The sequence below is a fragment of the Mesoplodon mirus genome, assembly GCF_964341445.2.
Source record: "Mesoplodon mirus genome assembly, chromosome: 4".
Classification (NCBI taxonomy): domain Eukaryota; kingdom Metazoa; phylum Chordata; class Mammalia; order Artiodactyla; family Ziphiidae; genus Mesoplodon; species Mesoplodon mirus.
Window position 1 is genome coordinate 46384136 of NC_138979.1, and position 22211 is coordinate 46406346.

At 38.8% G+C, this 22211-nt stretch overlaps 1 protein-coding gene across 1 annotated transcript in view; it reads right to left on the reverse strand.

Annotated features, from left to right (window-relative positions):
* Positions 1 to 2128: 2128 nt before the first annotated feature.
* PRTG (protogenin) overlaps positions 2129 to 22211 on the reverse strand; it is a gene marked incomplete at its 3' end in the record, with an annotated part of 127851 nt that continues 107768 nt past the window's right edge. Inside the window, exons 13-20 of the mRNA XM_082617091.1 lie at positions 21660 to 21846; positions 20845 to 20972; positions 17581 to 17751; positions 8177 to 8359; positions 6632 to 6752; positions 4954 to 5119; positions 3018 to 3122; positions 2129 to 2533 (exon numbers count right to left, since the gene is read on the reverse strand). Of these exons, the coding sequence (XP_082473217.1) occupies positions 2129 to 2533; positions 3018 to 3122; positions 4954 to 5119; positions 6632 to 6752; positions 8177 to 8359; positions 17581 to 17751; positions 20845 to 20972; positions 21660 to 21846 (1466 nt within the window). The remainder of the gene's footprint in view (positions 2534 to 3017; positions 3123 to 4953; positions 5120 to 6631; positions 6753 to 8176; positions 8360 to 17580; positions 17752 to 20844; positions 20973 to 21659; positions 21847 to 22211) is intronic.

Here is a 22211-nt window from a genome sequence, read left to right on the forward strand (position 1 = left end):
AATTAATAGAGTCCTAGACATGACACATGATGTTTCAACTTTAGATTCTGTTTGCCTTTTAACGAAAGTTTAAAAACATAAAATGAACTCACTGTAGTCCTTAGTTTTAGATATTGATAAAAGTTGGCCTCACATAATTCTACTTATGAACCCCAAAACGCCATACCCTGTCAATTTGCCCATGCTTCCATGAGGCAGCTCAAAAGTAACAAAACGTTCCCTGAGTACAGGAAAAAAAAAATAACACTAGAATAAGTTTAAAAGGAGGTAGTATAAACAGGAGCTATAAAGGCAGGAGCAGCATTTTTCCTGGCCTCAGATTGTTCACTTAAAGCTCTGCTTTTTTTGTTTTGCCATCAAGCCCATACTTAGATAACTAAATGGGGGACTGTGAATTTAGTTCAGAAGCGCATGCTAGCAGTTAATGTTGGTCTACTTCTGAACACATCCAATTTGGCACAAAACTACAGATTAAAAAACAACCAAAAAATGTTGTGTCATCAGACACTGGGATAGAAGATGACAGAGGTGGGACGGTCGTCCAGTATCATTTTTTTGACTTTAGAACACCATTTAACACGACCCCCCACTTCCATAAACAAAAGGTTTCAAGGGGGATACCCATTAAGATTCCTTTTAAAAAGCGGCTCAAAAGTCCTTTCCAGATAATTCGAAGAAATACTTTTAAAAGGAAAAGGGGATCCCTTCTCTACACCATGTGTTTCATTCTTTATTGTCTCTCACTGCTGGGCACCTAACAGGTAACTGTCTCATTACTGAAAGAAGGCCTATTCTATGTGGCTAAGTAAACAGTTTACTGATTTCAAACCAGCAAGAGGATTAACTCACTCCTGGAGTTAGCATTCCTCATTCACAGCATTGGCACTGAAGGAAGATTAAACAGAGTACCAAATTCTCTTAAGAATTCAAGAAAATACAACCAAGTTGGTAGAGCTCTGAATACTTATCCCTAAACAAAACCTGCATAAAAACAAACCAAAATGCTTTGATAAAATACTGTACATCAAAAGAGTTACTGATAAAATCCAAGAAACTCTTAAGGCAACTTTTTGTACTCTTATCCTGAACAACTTCATGAATATTAAAAAGGTATAAGGCAAAGAACTTCATAATATATAATGGAAGGCACTGTTACCGTGATAACCTCAAGTTCATTTTACTGTCTACTGCTGCATTTATCTTCATTATTAATATTTAATGAAACTTCTTTACCCCTTTAAGCCAAGCTGGGATAAAAACAAAAACAAAAACAAAAAAAAACACCAACCCTAACCTGTTCTCTTTGAAAGTCTATTTTCTGCAAGGAGTTTTGTAACTAATTCTGGAAAGGTTGAGGATGCTTTGCAAACTAGACAGTGCAGCCTTTGGCCAACTGTCAGGCAAAGGAGCAGGTAGAAAAGGCACGGCTTCAAGGCAGGCTGAGGTCTGGGATACAGCAGATAAAGCACTCAAGACTCTAATGCCCACAACATAAAGGCCCTAGAAGCAATAGGAGTCCCTGTATGCTACTGAACAGTTCTATATATACTTTTTTGTTTTGGTCATTCAGTAAAGTCAACAGTCCCACTTTTCTCTTCTCTGCGGTTTCAGTCCTCACAGCTGGAGGCGTTAAACTATCCAAACCATACAGAGGTCATAGTTTGTTGCTGTTGTTTCTTAAATCAGAGCTTCAGATAAACATTCTTACTCATCTACCTATATGACTCCTTTGATCACACACATTACACATACAGCAATGAAAACAAAACGCTACTAGGAAGTATCATCGGTTATGTAGCTGAGACACTATCACAACAAATGAGGTAACAAAGTTGTCTTCTGAGTTTGCCATGTGGCAAACTGAGGTAGATAGTCAGCAAAGGGGCTTTCAAAAGTCTTCCCTTTGCTCCAGTGATATATTTCATAATCCAGTCAAATATCTTGACTGTCTTTTCACATTGCTGACACTGAAACATTCAAAATATGTGAGCTTAAAGATAAAAAAACAAAACACATTCAAAAAAGGTGAAATACCCAATAAGATATCATGATTTTCACAAAAGGCTTTGGCTCCCTGTTCACTGTCCTTCGAAAAGACTTAAAGGTGAGAATACCTAGACGTGGCTATCTAGATTGGAAAATCCTTTTTATCAAAGCAGAGCATGGCAGATGGTGGCTGAGGAACTGAAGAGGAAATCTGCTCAGCATCTGATGGCACTGCATGTTCTTCACACTTTCTCATCGAGGGATCCCCACTCGAATCAGTGCCAGTGAAGGAACTGGGGGTCAGGGGTGTGGTACTTATAACTGAGGACAGGTGTATTTCATCATTGGACTCATGGGAGAACCTTCCAGAATCCCCAGTTTCATGGCTGCCTTCACTATTCGCTGAATGCTCAGTATCAGTTGCAACACCAAAGGGTCTTGGGAAGCTGGCTGTATGACCTGCGGAGCTGGGGGAGTCCTCATCACTGATTAATACGGTAGTGCCTGGCTGGTAAAAGCAGACCGCTTGAGTAAATCTTCTTTGAGGCTAGGTAAAAATACATAAAACACCATCAGTGATAACAGAGTGCTTTTAAAAAATAACAAATCTGGTTTTGCATATTCTATGTATGCTGAGCTAGCAAACTGATCGAGTACATGGGTAAAAGATCATCATGAAGGAATTGTCTAGGTCAGTGGTTCTCTGAGGAGTGGGAACACATCAGAATTACTGGGGCAAGTGAAATGTCAAAAGGCTTCTCCAGTGATTTTGATGAAGGCTCCTGCCCCATCCCTTTCTCCATTGCCCCTCAACTCCCACTGAAAACCACAGCTCTGATTACTATTCCAGTTGTCATTTCGGTCATCAATCCCCATGGCTTTCCATAGAGTCATGCCCCAAATTAATAAAATCATGGCTAGAAAGAACAAAGAAGTTAAGAAAAACCTCATTTACATTTTCCTCTTTTTAAAATTACCATCTCATATACCAGGAGTAGCAAAAGATTTTTTCCATTTAATGGGTGAGTTACCTGCGCAGCTTTTATCTTCTTAGAATCTTGGAAAAAAAGCCATTTTTTCTTAGGGTTGTTTTTAATTATAGGACCATAGCTATTAATTATCAGGTCAGTTCCTCCCTGGAGATATAAAAGGGGAAAATGCACATATTATAGATTTCAGTTTATTACAAGTAGTACACAAAATTTTTAAATGTTAAAAGAAAAAAATGATCACAGACATTATTATTTCTTCTTTTACACTAGCAGCACACAACAAATACAGGGTATTTGTTAGTGATCAGAAAGATATAATAGGTTTATTCCTAAGAGAGAGATATACGCTGAAGTATTTGGGGTAAAGTGTAAGGATTCCAAAACTTATTTTCAAATGACAGAGCAAACAAAAATATAGAGAGAGAGATACAAAAGTATGAAAAGATACTGACAATTATTTGTGCGTTTATTAAATTTTTTCAACCTTTCCACATGGTTGAAAAATTTAAAAAGGATTTAGGAAGAGAAAAATGGGCCCACATATGCTCAACAAAATGGCAATAGACGGGGGATCAGCTCTTAGGCTAACCCAAAGGAATTCAGAGACCTGGCCTCCAAACTGGCTTCTCTGCTTCAATTCAGGCCCCCCATTCTGCTCTGTCGCCTTTCATTTTAGATTCTCCGTCTCTCTTCCCATGTCTTCCTCCCCACTTCACTTCTCTTCAATCCTTTCTCATGTCTAGTTCCAAGTTAGTAATAACAGAATGACAGTGTATTTTGGTACTTTCTGTGCTTATTTAAAAGTTTTAGGCTCTAATGTTCTAGATTAATTTGAAATAAATTAAATGGCTTACATTTGTATCAGAAAATAAAAGCTAAATTAAGTTGCAAACAAAAAGACAACAGGAGTAGCAAAAATCAATTTACTATTATTTACCCATAATATATATAGTATATAGCACTGTGCTAGATACACATAAATTGCATCTGCTAAATATAATTATATAAAATTTAACATCAAAATTGCCTGAGATTTTTTATATTTTGGGTATTCTAAATTTTAGGGAAAGGTTGGGGAAGAATTTATAGCAGGATTTGGCAAACTTTTCCTGTAAAGGGGCAGATAGTAAATGTCTTAGGCTTTGCAGACCACACATGGCCTCTACTGCATTTTCTCCTCTTCCTCCTTTTTTGTTTGCCCCAAACTACCCTTTAAAAATGTGAAAAACATACTTAGCTCAGAGATGACCATATAAAAACAGACTGCAGGCTGGCCTGGGCTGGGCTATAGTTTGTGGATACTTAATTTACAGCACATTCGTTATGAGGGCTATTATAATAATGCATGATATCTAATGCTGCAATGTGACTAAAAATAATTTTCAGTTGGTGTTCATAATGCTTATCGCTGTACTATTATTACACATAGTGGAAAGAACATGAAGTAATATCCTCCAATGACACCTCTTCACTATATCCAACTTCCTAAGGCCATACAGGGAAGGATCTTGAGACATCTATTTATATACTCTGTATTTAAAAAGTTTCATTCACACCTGGAATGCTCTGATGCTCCATTTAGTTCTAAAATCAAATAAACTAAGTTGAGAATGGATTAATAAAAAATTGTCCATCCAGTATACACACAACAATCCAAATTATAGTAAATATGGACTGATAACCTTGATGTCCTTATTTAAGACATCTCAGCTCCACATAATCCGAATTAATTGAATTTATGCTACTTTCTCATATTTCCTTTATCTTCATCTTTTATTCTTTTATCTATCCCTATCTTCTCCCCAAATATTGTATGCAAGGAAGGATCTGAGTGAAACAGTTTCACATTTCATTATGTGGAGTATGGACATAATACATTCAACATACAATTTTTTGGTAAGAAGATTTTACACATAAAGATAAGATGAATGGTAGGAAGGATTATGTAGCACAACAGTCCCTCAGCTCAGAGTACCTTGGCATCAATGAAGCTGTTCGGCATGATCATTGGCATTAAGGACTCTTCATTTTCTAGAGCTCCTTCCAGGTTCTTTCCTACTTCATTTCCATTGACTAGGGAGGCACTGGTATGAGATAATTGTTGAGTTCCATTCTGTGCTGTTTTGGAGGCAGTTGATTTCCTGAAATATTGCAAGAAAAGGAAATTTTCTAAGTCCACAAGAAGAGAGAAGCAAATGTACCAAATTTGGTGAAATCTGGGAAGTTCACAACTTTGCAAACAATGGAGTTCCTTAATGCTTGTTTCTCAAATATCTTTAGAAACTATTAGATTATAACTCCAACTCACTGCTGCAAACTTTTATGATGTGAGAAGGCTTCTTTCTTTTTGTCCCCATGTTTGTTTATATAAAATTACTTTTTAGGGGCTTCCCTGGTGGCGTAGTGGTTGAGAGTCCGCCTGCTGATGCAGGGGACACGGGTTCGTGCCCCGGTCCGGGAAGATCCCACATGCCGCAGAGCGGCTGGGCCCGTGAGCCACGGCCGCTGAGCCTGCACGTCCGGAGCCTGTGCTCCGCAACGGGAGAGGTCACAACAGTGAGAGGCCCGCGTACCGCAAAAAAAAAAAAAAAAAAAAAAAAATTACTTTTTACACTTAGTAAAAACCTTAATATTTATAAAGTACTATTATTTATTATTGTCGCTTATTTATAATATATGCAGAAACTGTAGCTTTAAAACTTTACATATTCTCCTTCAGGTCCGCAGATTGTCACACTAACATAACAATTAATGATGACAAATTTACAGCAGCACTTATGCAAGATTTGGGCATCACTAAAACAATGTACATAAAGATTTCATTAAAAAATTCTTGAAGTGAGAAACTTGGACAGTAAAATTAAGCCAGTTCCATATACAAAAAACTTTAAAACTAACTCTTTCATAAAAATGTTTTCTGAGTGTGTTTCTATGCACAGGTACCAAAAACATATAGAATAAACTCTGAAAAACCTATGATAATGGAGAGAGTCTAGTGATGGAGATTACCTAAAAAGGATGTGTATTTGACTTTGATTTTTTTAAATAAAGAAACTTAATAAATGAAAGCAAAAGCCAAAATATAAAAGGTTAGAAACAGAGAGGTTCACTGAACACCGAGAATCTAGCTGAAGTCAAAAGCACTGATAAAATTGCCTGACAAGAGTTTATAGAGAACTAATCCCTAGTTATTACATTTGTTTTAATCCATGTCTGGAGAATCCCAAACATATGACCTGTGGTGGTGAGGGTAGAGCTCTCAAGTGACTCAGACATTTCAGGCTACTTAAATATGAAAATATTCCAGGAAGTAAGGAATCCCTCAATCAGCAGATACATCATATTAAGTGGGTTATTTTTTTAAAAAATCCAAAGGATATACTTTGTGTTTCTCAAAATACCAAGGAAATGAGAAAACTAGGTCCTCATTGAAGAGTATTCTGTTGGTACAGTAATTTTTTTCAAATGGTGAGAGAATAATCTTCCAAAGTGAGCACATCTCTATAGCTGTAAGAACCCAAGTAATAATACGTTCATTTTAAAGTGGAAAATCTCAGTTACTCTAAAAGGCACTTGATTTCAATTTGTTTCTGTGGTTACTGTAATTTAAATGTTTTTTAACCACATCAACATCTCTAGCAATGGAAACACACCTGGCTTTACTTCGGTATATCAAGATGAGAACACAGATGAGGATGCAGGTCAAGGCTATGCCAACACCTACAGCAATGCCGGTCATTGATTTTTGGTCCAGATGGTAATAGCCTGAATAAACTAGAAGGGGAAACACATGTACTCAGAGTCAATCAGAAAAATAAATGATTCCATTTATCATAATTCTCAGAGATTAGCTTTTCAGTAATTTGTCTTCCTCTCATAGGAAAACTTTTGACAGTATCTGTGTTTAAGCAAAAAAGACATATTACTCTTTTATCAGTGACCTTAAAATTGGCTTATCTTCTCATATTGAAGATTCTAAATATGAGTTCTAGGTATTATTATATCAAACATGAACATCAGTTCATAATTTATAACGCTAAAAGGCACAAGGCATAGATGTTCACTGACAGGCCAAAGGGTAGCTTTCATGTCATATTACCTTAAAAGCAGATCTGTATAATGAAGATTAGTTTTCCATTTATGCATTTTCATTTACACAGCAGTGCTTCTCAAACTTTAATGTGCACAAGAGTCACTAGGGGATATGTTAAAATGCAGATAGATGCTGATTCACGAGGTCTGGGGTAGAGCCCACGCACAAATCTGCATGTCTGACCAGCTCCCAGGTGCCATTTACAGTGCTGGTCTCTAGGCACTTTGACTAGCAAGGTATCTGAGAAGCGAATATGAGCCTTGCTCTCTGCTTCCCCTGATGATATGGCAGCTACTGTGGCTACCTCCTTCCTGTGCTTAAATCTGACTGCCCTGCCTTTCTCTTTGTTTCTCTCTCTCCTTCCCAGTGTCCATCCCCAAAGCGCACACAATACTGAATGACTATCCTCTGAGGAACTAAGAGCCTTTAATCCCGCCCTGAATTCAGCTGGCATCTCCTCAATCTGAAGCTGTCCCTGCCACACCCTGCATCGCCACCCAGGCCCCCTCCCCCGGAGAGGGGAAAAGGAGGTGTCTAGTCCTGGGTCAAAGGGGGCCCCCGGCGTCCTTCAGAACAACAGGACGATACCCTGAGTGGAGTGAGAATGGCTCTTTAAAGGTATTTTTTCCAATTGCTTTCTGGAGAGAAATAACTTTCACTCTGGAGAGGATGGGGTTTTTGTTTTTGTTTGTTTGTTGTTTTTGGTGGGGAAAACTCTTAATGAAAACCATGCTCTTCTTAGCTTGAACACCACAACCATCACTGCCATTTATTTCCACAAACCCCCAGACGCCTGCTCCCATCAGCTTAGGGGTGGTGTGGCTCATCTGTCTTGGTGGATGCACAGCTGGGAGGAGAAGTAACTGGGACACAGTGGTCTGAAAACCACGGTTCGTTCTGAGGTAAGCGTTTTCTCCTTCTAGGAGTGCAGAGAGAGCCCTGCAGCTCTACGACATCAGAACCTCACCAGCAAGAATTCAAGGAGCCGAGTATGGGTTTAGGGATATGGTCACGGTAGGAGCAGAAATAAAGCAGAGGGGAGCTGGAAAAAAAATGTGTGTTTTCTTTTCTTAAGGAAAATCAATGATTATGGCAGTATACAAACCTTTGACATCAGCAGAATCTAAACGCTTGGGCCTCTGATTTGATTCAGGAGTTTCCTTTGGAAGTACAGCCAGCTCCACAGAATTTGAAAAGGGTCCTTCTCCTACCTCATTGGATGCAGATATCTTGACAATGTATATATTTCCTGCCACAAGGTTTTCTAGCAAAGCCATGGTTATTGCCCCTATAAATATATCAATCACAATTAAGTAAACTATCTTTTATTTATTCTTTTAATCACACAACCATGGTCCTTTATTTTAAAATATTTTTCTGATTATAAAAATAACACATTTATTATAAAACATCTGTAAAATAAATAAAATGACAATCTCCAATTGTTAACATTTTTGTGTATTTGTGTGTGTGTACGTGTATGTGTGTACTGTACATGTGTGAGTACATATTTACTACATGCATTTTTATATCCTAGAGTTTTCATTTAACATTGTGCTATGCACACTGCCCCTAATATAATCCTTCTCTGTAATTTTGTTTTAAGAGTAGCTAGTAAAATCAACATGTATTTTTGTTTGGATACATATATGTATATACATATATATATAAATACACACTTTTTTTTAACCAAAAAATATATATAAACGTATATGTAATTTTTTACTCTTTACATAGGTATGGATACAAATAGCATTAAAAACATTTTATTATGGAATATTTCAAACATAGGTAAAGACAAAATAACACAATGAACTCAGATTCAACAATTACAAGTAAATTTAAAAAATCCAACGTGAGGGCTTCCCTGGTGGTGCAGTGGTTGAGAGTCTGCCTGCCGATGCAGGGGACACGGGTTCGTGCCCCGGTCCCACATGCCGCAGAGCGGCTAGGCCCGTGAGCCATGGCCGCTGAGCCTGCACGTTGGAGCCTGTGCTCCGCAACGGGAGAGGCCACAACAGTGAGAGGCCCGCGTACCGCAAAAAAAAAAAAAAAAAAAATCCAATGTGAGACTCTTTTTTTTTTGGCCACGCCTCACCGCTTGCGGGATCTTAGTTCCCTGACCAGGGACTGAACCCATGACCACTACAGTGAAAGCACTGAGTCCTAACCACTGGACTGCCAGGGAACTCCAATGAGTATCTTTTTTTTTTTTCTTTTAGAAATGTTTAAACCACTTACAGTAATTGTGATAGATGATTTTGTTCTTATTTCTTTCATTAGAAACAATTATTTTTGGAAGTATGAATATATTTTTCACCCTCCTAATCATTGTCTAAGATTTCCTGAATATAAACAGGCAAGAAGATGCCAAAGTTATGTAGGAACCTCAAGGTGTTGAAGGCTGAGACCCCAGATTAACTATCAAAATTATCACCAGCAACCTGGCTAGCATCTACTTCTCTCCAAAAGGAATCATCATTTGAATTTATATATATTTGGTACTGAAAGGTATCTTCTCTGATGGCATGACTGCCAAGAAGGATTCCTATTTGGGCACTGCTATTTCTTGAGGTGTCTTTCTACTCTTGTCCTGCCATGGCACTGAAGTATTTTTCTTACAAAGGGAATCCCACTCCAGGAATTAGTCTTAATGTTAAGAAAGCAGGTATAAAAGAAATTCAACTAGGAAGTTGTTCTTGCACTGCATTTATGGGTGGATATTCACAGGGAAACCTAGCTTCCCTGGGGTAATTTCTTCTCATTTTTTCCTGAGGCAGGGCACCCTTACAAGGAATAGTTTTAGAGAGCTTACAACAGCTGGTAGCTGTCACCGCCAGCTCAGAGCTGGCTACTCTAGTGCACTTGCTACAATATATTTCATTATGCAAGCGAAATGCAGGGTGATCTTAGAGCTGAGGCCATGACTCAGAGGCTACCTCTGCAGGTCACATGGTGGGAGGGAGCCGGACCCAGAGGCAGTGCGAGAAGCTGAACGCGGTTTGCTTTCATGTGCTCCGGTTTCAACCTGGCCTAGAAAGAGTGTGAGCTACTTGAATACACAACTGTTGAATAAACACACTGACCCCTACTTAGAATCAGGAAGAGTCTTTCCACTGCCACTTTCTCTTAGGCAGATGAATTAAAAAGCAACAACGTATTGTGACATGTTACCATTAGCTAGAAGGAAGAACATTTCAATTTCTTTACCAACATATAAATAAATTGAGTCTCCATTTTATCATAGAATACATTTAATTTTAGAAAGTGTTTGGCAAAACCAATCACTAGTGAAATTAAAATTCTTTCGCTTAATTTAAACATTACAAATGGATGAGCTGTGTGTGTATATGTGTGTATGCACACTCCCTTTTCTCCCACAGAAAGTCTTACTTCAGTCAAAAAAAGGAAATTATAACATTCTAGTTCCCAGATGAGCACAGTTAAACCAGTTCCCAAATATTAAAGGGATCTGACTGTCCCTATATTCTCTCAGCAAATGGTCTAAATTCCAGTTGGTGTGATTATTTCAGTCTACAGCCTTTTACACGCGCCTGAACTTTTAGCTAGACTAGGAGTTTCACAAACCGGACAGTGTTAACAGGCTCGGCGTTGGATCAATGTTGATCAAGTCCTGGCATGTTACCAATTAAGTAATTTGCAACTTGGGGCATGTCACTGAACTTTACTTTCCTCGTGGAGGCAATAATTCCCACCTCATATAATTATTATAAAGATTAAATGAACTACCACGGACAAGTGTCTGACACAAGTGTATACACTCAATGAAAGTAAGTCTTCCTCCTCACCTCTGATCTCCCCTCTTCCCTTTCTGGAGGACAGAAATTTTTTTTCACATGTGAACAGCTGAAGGTGGCTAGCATAATGCTTTGCACAAGGTAATTCTCAGTAAATACCAACTGAACTAATACTAAAATATGAGCCATTTGTTACCAAAGGAATGTTCATTTAAAATATAAAAGCAGGGCTTCCCTGGTGGCGCAGTGGTTAAGAATCCACCTGCCAATGCAGGGGACACAGGTTTGAGCCCTGGACCGGGAAGATCCCACATGCCACGGAGCAACTCAGCCCGTGCACCACAACTACTGAGCCTGTGCTCTAGAGCCTGCGTGACACAACTACTGAAGCCCACACGCCTAAAGCCTGTGCTCCGCATCAAGAGAACCACTGCAATGAGAAGCCCATGCACCACAGCAAAGACCCAATGCAGCCAAAAATGAATAAATAATTTATAGAAAAAGAAAAGAATGTCACCATATGTCACAGGATCTTGAAATTGTCATATCACCTCTCCAGAGCTGAGTTTTCTTCTCTGTAAAATGAAGAGTTGGTGTCCATCCCCAAATACTAATTACTATTCCTTCCGCCTCCAATTAGCGCCTTCCACTCCAGGCACACTGCCCTCACTCCAGTCTTAACATCATCACCTCATACCTTCATGCTATCACGTGTCTCTTCTCTGGCTTCTCAGACCCCAACCTCCCCAGCTCCTCCTCTGCCTGCCCCTCCCATCCCCAACTCACCCTGGAAATGACATTCAGACTTTTATAAGAACACAAGCTTCACAGGGCTCAGGGACCTCCTCTCTTTAGTTCACTGCTGTGTCCCCAGTGTCCAGAGCAATGCTTAGTGCCTAATGGGTACTTATGCTGGTCAGGTTTTTTTTTTTTTTTTTTTTTTTTTTTTTTTTTTTTTCCTTTTTTTTTTTTTGCGGTATGCGGGCCTCTCACTGTTGTGGCCTCTCCCGTTGCGGAGCACAGGCTCCGGATGCGCAGGCCCAGCGGCCATGGCTCACGGGCCCAGCCGCTCCGCGGCATATGGGATCCTCCCAGACCGGGGCACGAACCCGTATCCCCTGCATCGGCAGGCGGACTCTCAACCACTGCGCCACCAGGGAGGCCCGCTGGTCAGTTTTATATATCAGTGTGGCTAGGCTGTAGTGTCCAGTTGCTAGCTCAAACACCAGTCTAGATATGGCTGCGAAGTTTTCTTTTTTAAGATGAAATTAATGTTTATACCAGTAGACTTTGAGTAAAGCAAATTACCCTCCATAATACGGGTGGGCCTCATCGAATCAGTTTAAAGTCTTAAGAAAAAAGACTGAGTATCCCCGAAGAGGAAAGAATTCTGCCTCCAGACTCAAAACTTCAACATCAACTCCTGTTAGAATTTCTAGCCTGCTCACCAGCTCTGCAAATTTCAGATTTAGCAGTCCCAGTTCCTTCAATCTCAATCTCTCTCTCTCTCTCTCTCCCTCCCTCCCTCCCTCCCTATCTGTACATACATACACACACACACATGCAAATCATATTGGTTCTCTTTCTCTGGAGCACCCTGACTTATAAACTACTCAGTAAAGATTTATCAAATCTTACAAATGCTTTTAACCTATACAATAAAACACTGTCTCATGCTAAAAACAAAAAACAAAAACAAACAAAAAACCTCTCAGAATATATTAGACTCTGTGGACTTCCCTGTTGGTGCAGTGGTAAAGAATCTGCCCGTCAATGCAGGGGACACGGGTTCAAGCCCTGGTCCGGGAAGATCCCACATGCTGTGGAGCAACTAAGCCAGTGAGCCACAACTACTGAGCCTGTGCTCTAGATCCCGTGGGCCACAACTACTGAGCCCATGTGCCACAACTACTGAAGCCTGTGTGCCTAGAGCCCATGCTCTGCAACAAGAGAAACCACCGCAGTGAGAAGCCCGTGCACCACAATGAAGAGTAGCCCCCGTTCATCACAACTAGAGAAAGCCCACGTGCAGCAACGAAGACCCAACACAGCCAAAAATAAATAAAATAAAATAAATAAATTCATTTTTAAAAAAGCAAAGCATAAGATTTTACGGTTGAAGAAAAGTCCCAGTATGCAGTCTCATACCTTTCTCTCTTCTGTCCACACTAAGTGATTTTATTTTTTCAATTCCACAGTCTTAACTTCATCTACATACTGATGACTTCTAAGTTATACCACTAGTCTATACCTCTCCTGTGAACTTAACCCTCCCACCGCTTATTCAACCTCTCTACTTGGACATCCAAGAGGCATCTCAAATGTAACATGTTCAAGATCAAACTTTTGATTTCCCCCACCAATTTTGCTTCTTTTCTTATACCCCACATCAACCTGTGGCAAATCAAGTAGACTATTCCTTCAAATTATGTTCTCATAGCTTCTTATTACCTTCCTTGTTACTATCCCTGTCCAAACTGCCATTAGCTCTCACACAGACACCTGCGAATTAAATGGTTTCCCAGGGACTTCCCTGGCGGTCCAGTGGTTAAGACTCCACGCTCTCAATGTGAGGGGCATAGGTTCGATCCCTGGCCGGGAAACTAAGATCCCACATGCCCCATGGCGTGGCCAAAAATAAATAAATAAATAATAAAATAAAATATACTTTAAGAAAAAGAAAAACTAAAAAAGTTAATTGTTTCCCAATTTCTACTCTTACCTCCTTATAGTCAATTTTTCAGGTAGGCTGTTAGGGGGTTGCCAAAGTAATCCTTTCAAAATGTAAATCAGATCAATGTCCTCCATCCCTCTTAGAAAAAAATCCGTAGTCCAGGAAGTCTGGCCTACCAGATCTTCCCTTGGCTTCCTCCCCACCTCATTTCCCACTTCCCCTCACTCTAGCCTCCCTGGCTGTCTTGTTGTTCCTCTAAAATGCCAAGCACACTTCTGTCTCAGGGCCTTTGCACTTCCCCCAGATATCCATATGGCTCTGCTCAGATGTCATTTCTTTCAAAAGAACTTACCCCACTACCTCCATCACTTTATTCTTTCCTCTATTTTTTTAAATTTATTTATTTAATTTATTTATTTTTTGACTGTGTTGGGTCTTCGTTGCTGCGTGTGGGCTTTCTCTAGTTGCGGTGAGCAGGGGCTACTCTTAGTTGCGGTGCGCGGGCTTCTCATTGTCGTGGCTTCTCTTGTTGCGGAGCATGGGCTCTAGGCACGCGGGCTTCAGTAGTTGCAGCACACGGGCTCAGCAGATGTGGCTCGTGGGCTCTAGAGCTCAGACTCAGTACTTGTGGCACACGGGCTTAGATGCTCCACGGCATGTGGGATCTTCCCGGTCCAGGGCTCGAACCCATGTCCCCTGCATTGGTAGGCAGATTCTTAACCACTGTGCCACCAGGGAAGCCCTATTCTTTCCCCTATTGTAGCTTTCTTCTTAGCACTCATGACACTACCTGAATATTTATATATTTGTTTGTTACCTGAGATGTAAGTGCCAATGTGAAAGGGACATTCTGTTGTTCACTGTGGTATTGCCAATGCCTAGAGAAGAGCCTGGCACATAGTAATCCCTCAATATTTAATAAATTAATATGTTCTATTAGTATTCAAAGTTATTTGGTAAATATTAAGTTAAATGGATTCCTTTACTGAAGGACTTTAATTTCTGATGTCAATCTCTAATAGGAGGAAACGGTATATGATGTTTCTCAAACTTTTTTGGTTATGGAACTTTTTTTTTTTTTGAAGCAGGGCACCTTTATGATCTTGGGAAACTAATGCCGTAAGGAACAGAGTCCAGAAACTGTTGTAGTAGAGCATGATTTCCTACAGTGCCTTGTAGATTTTAAAATAATTGAGTACTTTGTGCTGATTTACAGCAATATCAGGAAGGTAAAGGCTGTAATTTCTGACCCACTTTAAATTACACACAAGCATAATTTCATACTGCATTTCTGCTAACCCATTTTACAATGTCTCATTTTAGCCACAAATATGTGGTCACCAGGAACATTTTTAAAATGTTTTAACTAATGAAAAATATCTTGTTCCCCTTGGCAATAAATATGTGAATTAATTATACACATAAATGTATATAAACCTAATACGTATAGCAGATTGATATATATGAAAGAGATAATGATATTCTTTCTCCTTTTTCCCCCAATTTTTCTACATCATTATCTTTTCCAAAAGTTGCCAAAATTACATACTATAGACTACTTTCCTTTTTTCTTTAAATGCCATGTTATATTCTTTGCTTTTTGTTTATAAGTAACTCAAACTTTTAAAAATTAATTAATTAATTAATTAATTTGGCTGCCATGGGTCTTCATTGCTGCATGCGGGCCTTCTCCAGCTCCGGCGAGTGGGGGCCACTCCCCGCGGCAGTGCACGGGCCTCTCATTGGTGGCCTCTCCTGTTGCAGAGCACAGGCCCCAGGCACGCAGGCTTCAGCAGCTATGGCACACGGGCTTAGATGCTCCGCGGCATGTGGGATCCTCCCGGACCAGGGCTCGAACCCGCATCCCCTGCATTGGCAGGGGGACTCCTAACCACTGCACCAGCAGGGAAGCCCCCTCAAACTCTTTATATTTTTCTCTCTAAAAAAAGTAAACTCAATTGCTTTTTACTTATATTGTTTATTTTGTTCTCTATGAATTACTAGCATTAGCTATGAAAAAGGTTCCCTACATTTAACAAGAGACAAAAGCTTTTCACTGATAATGTTTCTTAAACTTACACAAGCAGCATAATGGCAAAAATAGAATTTTTCCCCCTATGCTTTATTATATAGTTAGGAAGGCTTGTACAGAAGTAAAAACCTCTAATTACAATTCATTTTGCTATTGGGCCATCAATGAGGCAAAAATGTTGTTTTCTGGGCCTTGTCTGAAACTGACAAATGAATGCATTAAAAAGAACCAAAACTAAATACTGTTTCTTTTTAGGCAGGTACAAATGAAGAGCCAAAGGAAGTATGTGCTCATGAGATCAAAATTCTTTTATAAGTACTTATATAACACTCATTAAATCAGGTTAGTCACTTGGTCAAATGTTGTGTCAATAAATCATTTTGGAATTAATTAATGAAAACTGAATTATATATTTTAAGAATATTGTGGCAGACTGTAAGATGAATAGCCCTGCATAAATTATGCTTCCATCTCTCCATACCTGTGGGCAGTCCCTTCCCACACTAAGTCTGGGCTTGCCTACATGATTCGTTTTGCCAGTGGGATGTTAGCAAATGTGAATCAGGAAGAGGTCTGCAAAGCTTTGTATGTGGGGCTTCTCCCTTCTCTCCTGGATTTTGGAATTCTCTGTTTTTATGCTACCCACACCCTGTTGAAACCCTGAGATGATCAGAGCCTCATGAGTGACCTCAGGAGACACCAAAAGAAGAACTGCCCAGCTGATCCCAGTCCAAACTGCTGACTCAGAGAATGTGAGAAAATAAAATGGCTGAGTTTTAGAGTGGTTTGTTAGGTAGCAATAGATAATGGATAAAACACAAAATTGTATTGCTGGCAGGTACTTATTATTACTTTCCAGGCTGTTCAGTGACTAGGAGATCATTACTTAGTGGGGCACCTGCTTAATGAAAAATATGAATATGTAACTATCAAAACTCCAGCTTCTGTTACCACTTGTTTATTTTACAATTACGAAAGTGTTATATTGATTACATCCACGTAAGTGACCTTAGACTGTATTCTCTTAATTGGGTAAACATTCCCCTTAAAAGTTAAAATGTATGTGGGAGTGCCTGGCACTGTGAAGTGTTTAGAATATGTAGATGGAAAACAAATTTCCTTCTCAAAATCCTTCTTAAGCTTTTAATTGCCTGGAAAACAGTTCTTAGCATGCATGTCTGAATTTAAAAAGTATCAAAATCAACTATAATTCAATAAAAAGTTAAAAGAAGTCAAAATCATGAAATTATACTATTTATGTGATGGTCCATCCAAACACTGGCATATGAGACCTGTCCAAATGAAAGATTCCAAAATTTAAAAAGGGCATATTATAACAGCATGAAGTAAGAATGTTAAATTCTAGAATACAGTTTTCCTCAGCCAAAATAAAATTGGTATTAAACAATTTAAATTCAGTGTTCCTAAGCCCTAATCAGCTTTTCCCTGTACTTAAGTGGACCCTAATATTCATATGGGTCAATTTATTTGCATGTGGACCATTTTAGTAGCTGTACAAAGGTCTTCTCCATTAAACCAGGTCTTCCTCCAGTGTTTGCTACTCCAGTGCAAGACACACAACCACTGGAAATCTAGTAATTATCTATAACAATTCTCAATTCCTTACCTTCTCTCTCCCTCCCTTAGTGACCAAGTCCTGTTAATTTTACCTCCTTACTGTCTTTCAACCACCCTCTTCTTTCCATCTCACTCCTTGCCAACCTAACCCGGGCTTATCATTCTCTTTCCTGGACCGCAACAGTCACTTCCTAGTCTCCTTGCATTACTCTTACCCCTACTACTCCTCTACCAAACCTCTTCTATTCACAATACTCAGAGTGATTTTTCTGAAGTGTGAAATCAGGCTCATGCTTAAAGTATGTTGATGGCTTCGCAATGTCCTTTGAACAAAACTAAAATCCTTAATCATTTGTTACTTCATAAACATAAATTGAAAACAAACTCTAGATCCCTCTTTCCCTTTGTTTCCTTATCATTAATAACCTTACATTTCATGCCCTTTGGTAAACTATGATCATATATACCTTCTCGGTGTAGGACCTGCCACTCTCCTGCAATCCAGGCCTTCCTGGATGCATACAAGATAGTGTAGCGCGTCACAACCGTCTCTGGGCCATCAGGAGGTTTCCAAGAAACCAGGGCAGTGTCATCCTCTATCAATGTCACTTTCACTCCAACTGGTGGGCCTGCTGGTGCTGTGCACACATGTAGAAAATATTGTATTATTAGGAGAAAATGGTCATTAAGTACTCAAATACCTGGACAGGCACAGGTAAGAGTTTAAAAAACTAGAAACTACTATAAAAACATCTCAAAATCACAGCTTTTACAGCTCATTAGTGACAATATCAAAATACGATTTTTCTCTTCTTTATCTGAAAACTCATTTCATTTTTATAATGTTTAAAACATTAAAAATATATAAAGGAGGTTGTAGATTCCTAGATGAGGAACTACTAAGTCAAAGGTTGTCAGCATTTTTAGGGCTCTTTATATTGTTTTGCCACATGGACAACTAGAAAGGTTTACAGTTCCACCAGGGCACCTGTGCATTACTCACTCTATTAGGTACTGAAGCTAAACTACATTTCTTACTAAAATGCATAGAATGTATATTTAATCTGATCTAGGAAGCCACTCAAGAAATACTTCTGAGACTGAAACGTTCAGCTACTCTCCAAATCGTTGTGAATCAGTGGGTTTCTAGGACAGACTTTACCTTATGTCTACTGTACTTTATATCTTATCTACCTTTACCTTATATCTATCTTAGACTAATACCTTATATTTACAAAAGGTAGTGAAGTCTTGGGATTTTAGTGGAGCCCACATTCAACATGAGCTAAAGGTGTGAAGAGCTGGTTTTGGGCACTACCTCCCATATGGAATATTGCCAAAACCATAGCAAAACAGCCCAATGCTCACTTAAATAAATATCCTTTGTTTTCTCTCAGCATCATTAAAATAGAGCTACAATGGTCCTTACAGACCATCTACACCTTCACCATCATTCTAGAGAAAAGGAAATGCACAGAGAGATATACCATGTTCTTGGATTGGAAGAATTAATATTGTGAAAATGACTCTACTACCCAAAGCAATCTACAGATTCAATGCAATCCCTATCAAATTACCAATGGCATATTTCACAGAATTACAACAAAAAATTTTACAATTTGTATGGAAACACAAAAGACCCCAAATAGCCAAAGCGATCTTGAGAAAGAAAAATGGAGTTGGAGGAATCAGGCTCCCTGACTTCAGACTATACTACAAAGCTACAGTAATGAAGACAGTATGGTACTGGCACAAAAATGGAAATATAAATCAATGGAACAAGATAGAAACCCCAGAGATAAACCCACACACCTATGTTCACCTAATGCGTGATAAAGGAGGCAAGAATATACAATGGAGAAAAGTCTCTTCAATAAGTGGAGCTGGGAAAACTGGACAGCTACGTATAAAAGAATGAAATTAGAACACTCCCTAACACCTAAACACAAAAATAAACTCAAAATGGATTAAAGACCTAAATGTAAGGCCATACACTATAAAACTCTTAGAGGAAAACATAGGCAGAACACTCTTTGACATAAATTGCAGCAAGATCTTTTTTGACTCATCTCCTAGAGTAATGAAAATAAAAACAAAAATAAACAAATGGGACCTAATTAAACTTAAAAGCTTTTGCACAGCACAGGAAACCATAAACAAGTCTATAGGACAACCCTCAGAATGGGAGAAGATATTTGCAAACAAGGTAACTGACAAGGGATTAATATCCAAAGTATACAAACAGTTCATGCAGCTCAATATCAAAAAAACCAAAAACAAAAAAACCACAACCCAATCAAAAAATGGGCAGAAGAACTGAATACACATTCCTCCAAAGAAGACATATGGATGGCCAAGAGGCACATGAAAAGATGCTCAACATTGCTAATTATTAGAGAAGTGCAAATCAAAACTACAATGAGGTATCACCTCACACTGGTCAGAATGGCCATATTCAAAAAATCTACAAACAATAAATGCTGGAGAGGGTGTGGAGAAAAGGGAACCCTCTTACACTGTTGGTGGGAATGTAAATTGATACAGCCACTATGGAGAACAGTGTGGAGGTTCCTTAAAAAACTAAGAACAGAACTACCATATGACCCAGCAATCGCACTCCTGGGCATGTACCTGGAGAAAACCGTAACTCAAAAAGATACACGCACCACAATGTTCAATGCAGCATTGTTTACAATAGCCAGGACATGGAAGCAACCTAAATGTCCATCAACAGAGGAATGGATAAAGAAGATGTGGTATATATACACAATGGAATATTACTCAGCTATTAAAAGGAATGAAATTGTGCCATTTGCAAAGATGTGGCTGGACCTAGAGACTGTCATATAGAGTGATAAGTCAGAAAGAGAAAAACAAATATCGCATAATATCGCTTATATATGGAATCTAAAAAAATGATACAGATGAACTTATTTGCAAAGCAGAAATAGAGACACAGATGTAGAGAACAAATGTATGGATACCAGGGGTGGGGGTGGGGGTTGGATGAATTAGGAGATGGGGACCGACATATATACACTACTGATACTATGTATAAAGTAGATAACTAATGAGAACCTACTGTATAGTACAGGGAACTCTACTCAGTGCTCTGTGGTGACCTAAATGGGAAGGAAATCCAAAGAAGAGGGGATATACGTATACATACAGCTGATACACTTTGCTGTACAGCAGAAACTAACACAACATTGTAAAGCAACTATACTCCAATAAAAATTATTTTTTTAAAAAAGGAAATGCAGGTTTAGAGACATGGAATATTTTAGCAACTGCCGTTGGTAAGCTACAGAATTGGTGCTCAATCAGGTATCATCTATACTGCACTATGCACAGAATCAAGCTACCGGTCACATTAGATTCTAATGTGGGCTCTTAACATCATTAAATATGTTACTCACTTTCTTCCATTTTAAATTACTTGGGTGCAGCCTTGCACAGCACACCTGTTCTTAGAAAATGTAGCATCCCCTAAAGAGACCCTATACTTAAGCCCACTTGCTTGTGCAATACATTGAGAGGAAAAATATTTTTACTGTAATAAAGGAAAAGAAACTTCAAAAGTTAAGAAACAAAATAAATACATACACATAGACTGGTAGGTGGCAAGCAGGGTATATCTTCTTCAAAGTGACGTGTGTGTGTGTGTGTGTGTGTGTGTGTGTGCGTGTATAATACGTAGATAAAACCCACAGGGGAGCTGCTTTCTTTACCTTCTGGAAGTGTAGAGTGGTAGACAACGGGGCTCCAGGGACTGGAAAGTTGATCCACATGCAGTCGAACAGCAAATTCATATTTGGTGTTTGGTTCTAGACCTTGAACCAACATGTGAGTTTCTGATCTATAATGAGTAATAAAGTAGTTAATGCTGGTAGCACATTGTTTCTAAAATATTGTCAGTATTTCCAATCAATACAGGTTACTGTTATTATTTATTATCTCCCTCATTTTCTTTAAAAAATGTTTTAGATTAAAAAACAATCTAATTTGATTATTAAAATGCTACATTGGATATTATAGAAATAAGCCTAAAAACTGCCTCTCTGAGAGGAAACTAGGAAATTAACAGTATAGAAATGTCCCAAATCAAAGGGATTTTTTCTGAAATACTGTAAGTCAAATCACTCTTTTAAAGTATAATGATGGGCATCTTTCTAACTATAAGCTAGCAAACAGAATAACTAGCTTTATTTTTTGATGCCAGCATGAAAATTGACTTGTTTCCTTCTTTAAATATGCTAAGTTTAGCTACTTGAAAGTCATCATATTGATAGCTTCTTGTCTAATCTTGTTGCACGAGGCTGGGGAAACAACAACAAAAAATCATTTATGAAAATTAAATTTCAAAATAAATGCAGTTTTCAGAACTGATTATGGTAAAGATGCAAAATCCCCCGCCCTGACATACGTGAGATAAGTTCTGAGACAAATGCTTACAGCTGAAGTTCAAGTTGGCCCAAGACAGTAAAGAAGGAAGTGTGAGTGGGGAGGAGAGCAAAGAAAACAACAATTAATAGAAGCTACATACGTTTGAAGGTATAAAACCAAAGAAGCATTCTGCAGACCAACAGGGTTACAGCGGATGGTGTAGTTAATTATTTGTGCAGTGGTGAACGCAGGCCTCCTCCAGTGCAGGAAGATGGAAGATGAGGTGTTAGCCTTCGCATAGAGATGGTGGGGTGGTGGTGGAGGAGGAACCATGCGATCACGAACAGCTATTGAAAAAGACAATGTTAATTTACCACATGGCATAACATTTAACGTAGAGAGTCGTAAAATGGTAAAATCATAACACCCCACCCTTTAGGTCTTTCTTCCACCAGAGGTTCATAGTGGTCTAGAGATGTATCATTCAAACCTGAGCGACTCTTCCGTAAGTTAGATAAGGAATCAAATATTATCAATACTTAGAATGTAAGACAAAAGCACAGAGAAGTCAAGCTACCAGCCGAAGACATTCAGAAAGCCAGCAGTAGACTTAAAACTAGATTGATATACTCTTTAGTAGCAATAAAACCAAACAGCTCTCAGTAGCAATAAAACTGAACAGCAACGAAGAAAATAATTAGCCTCAAGGTTA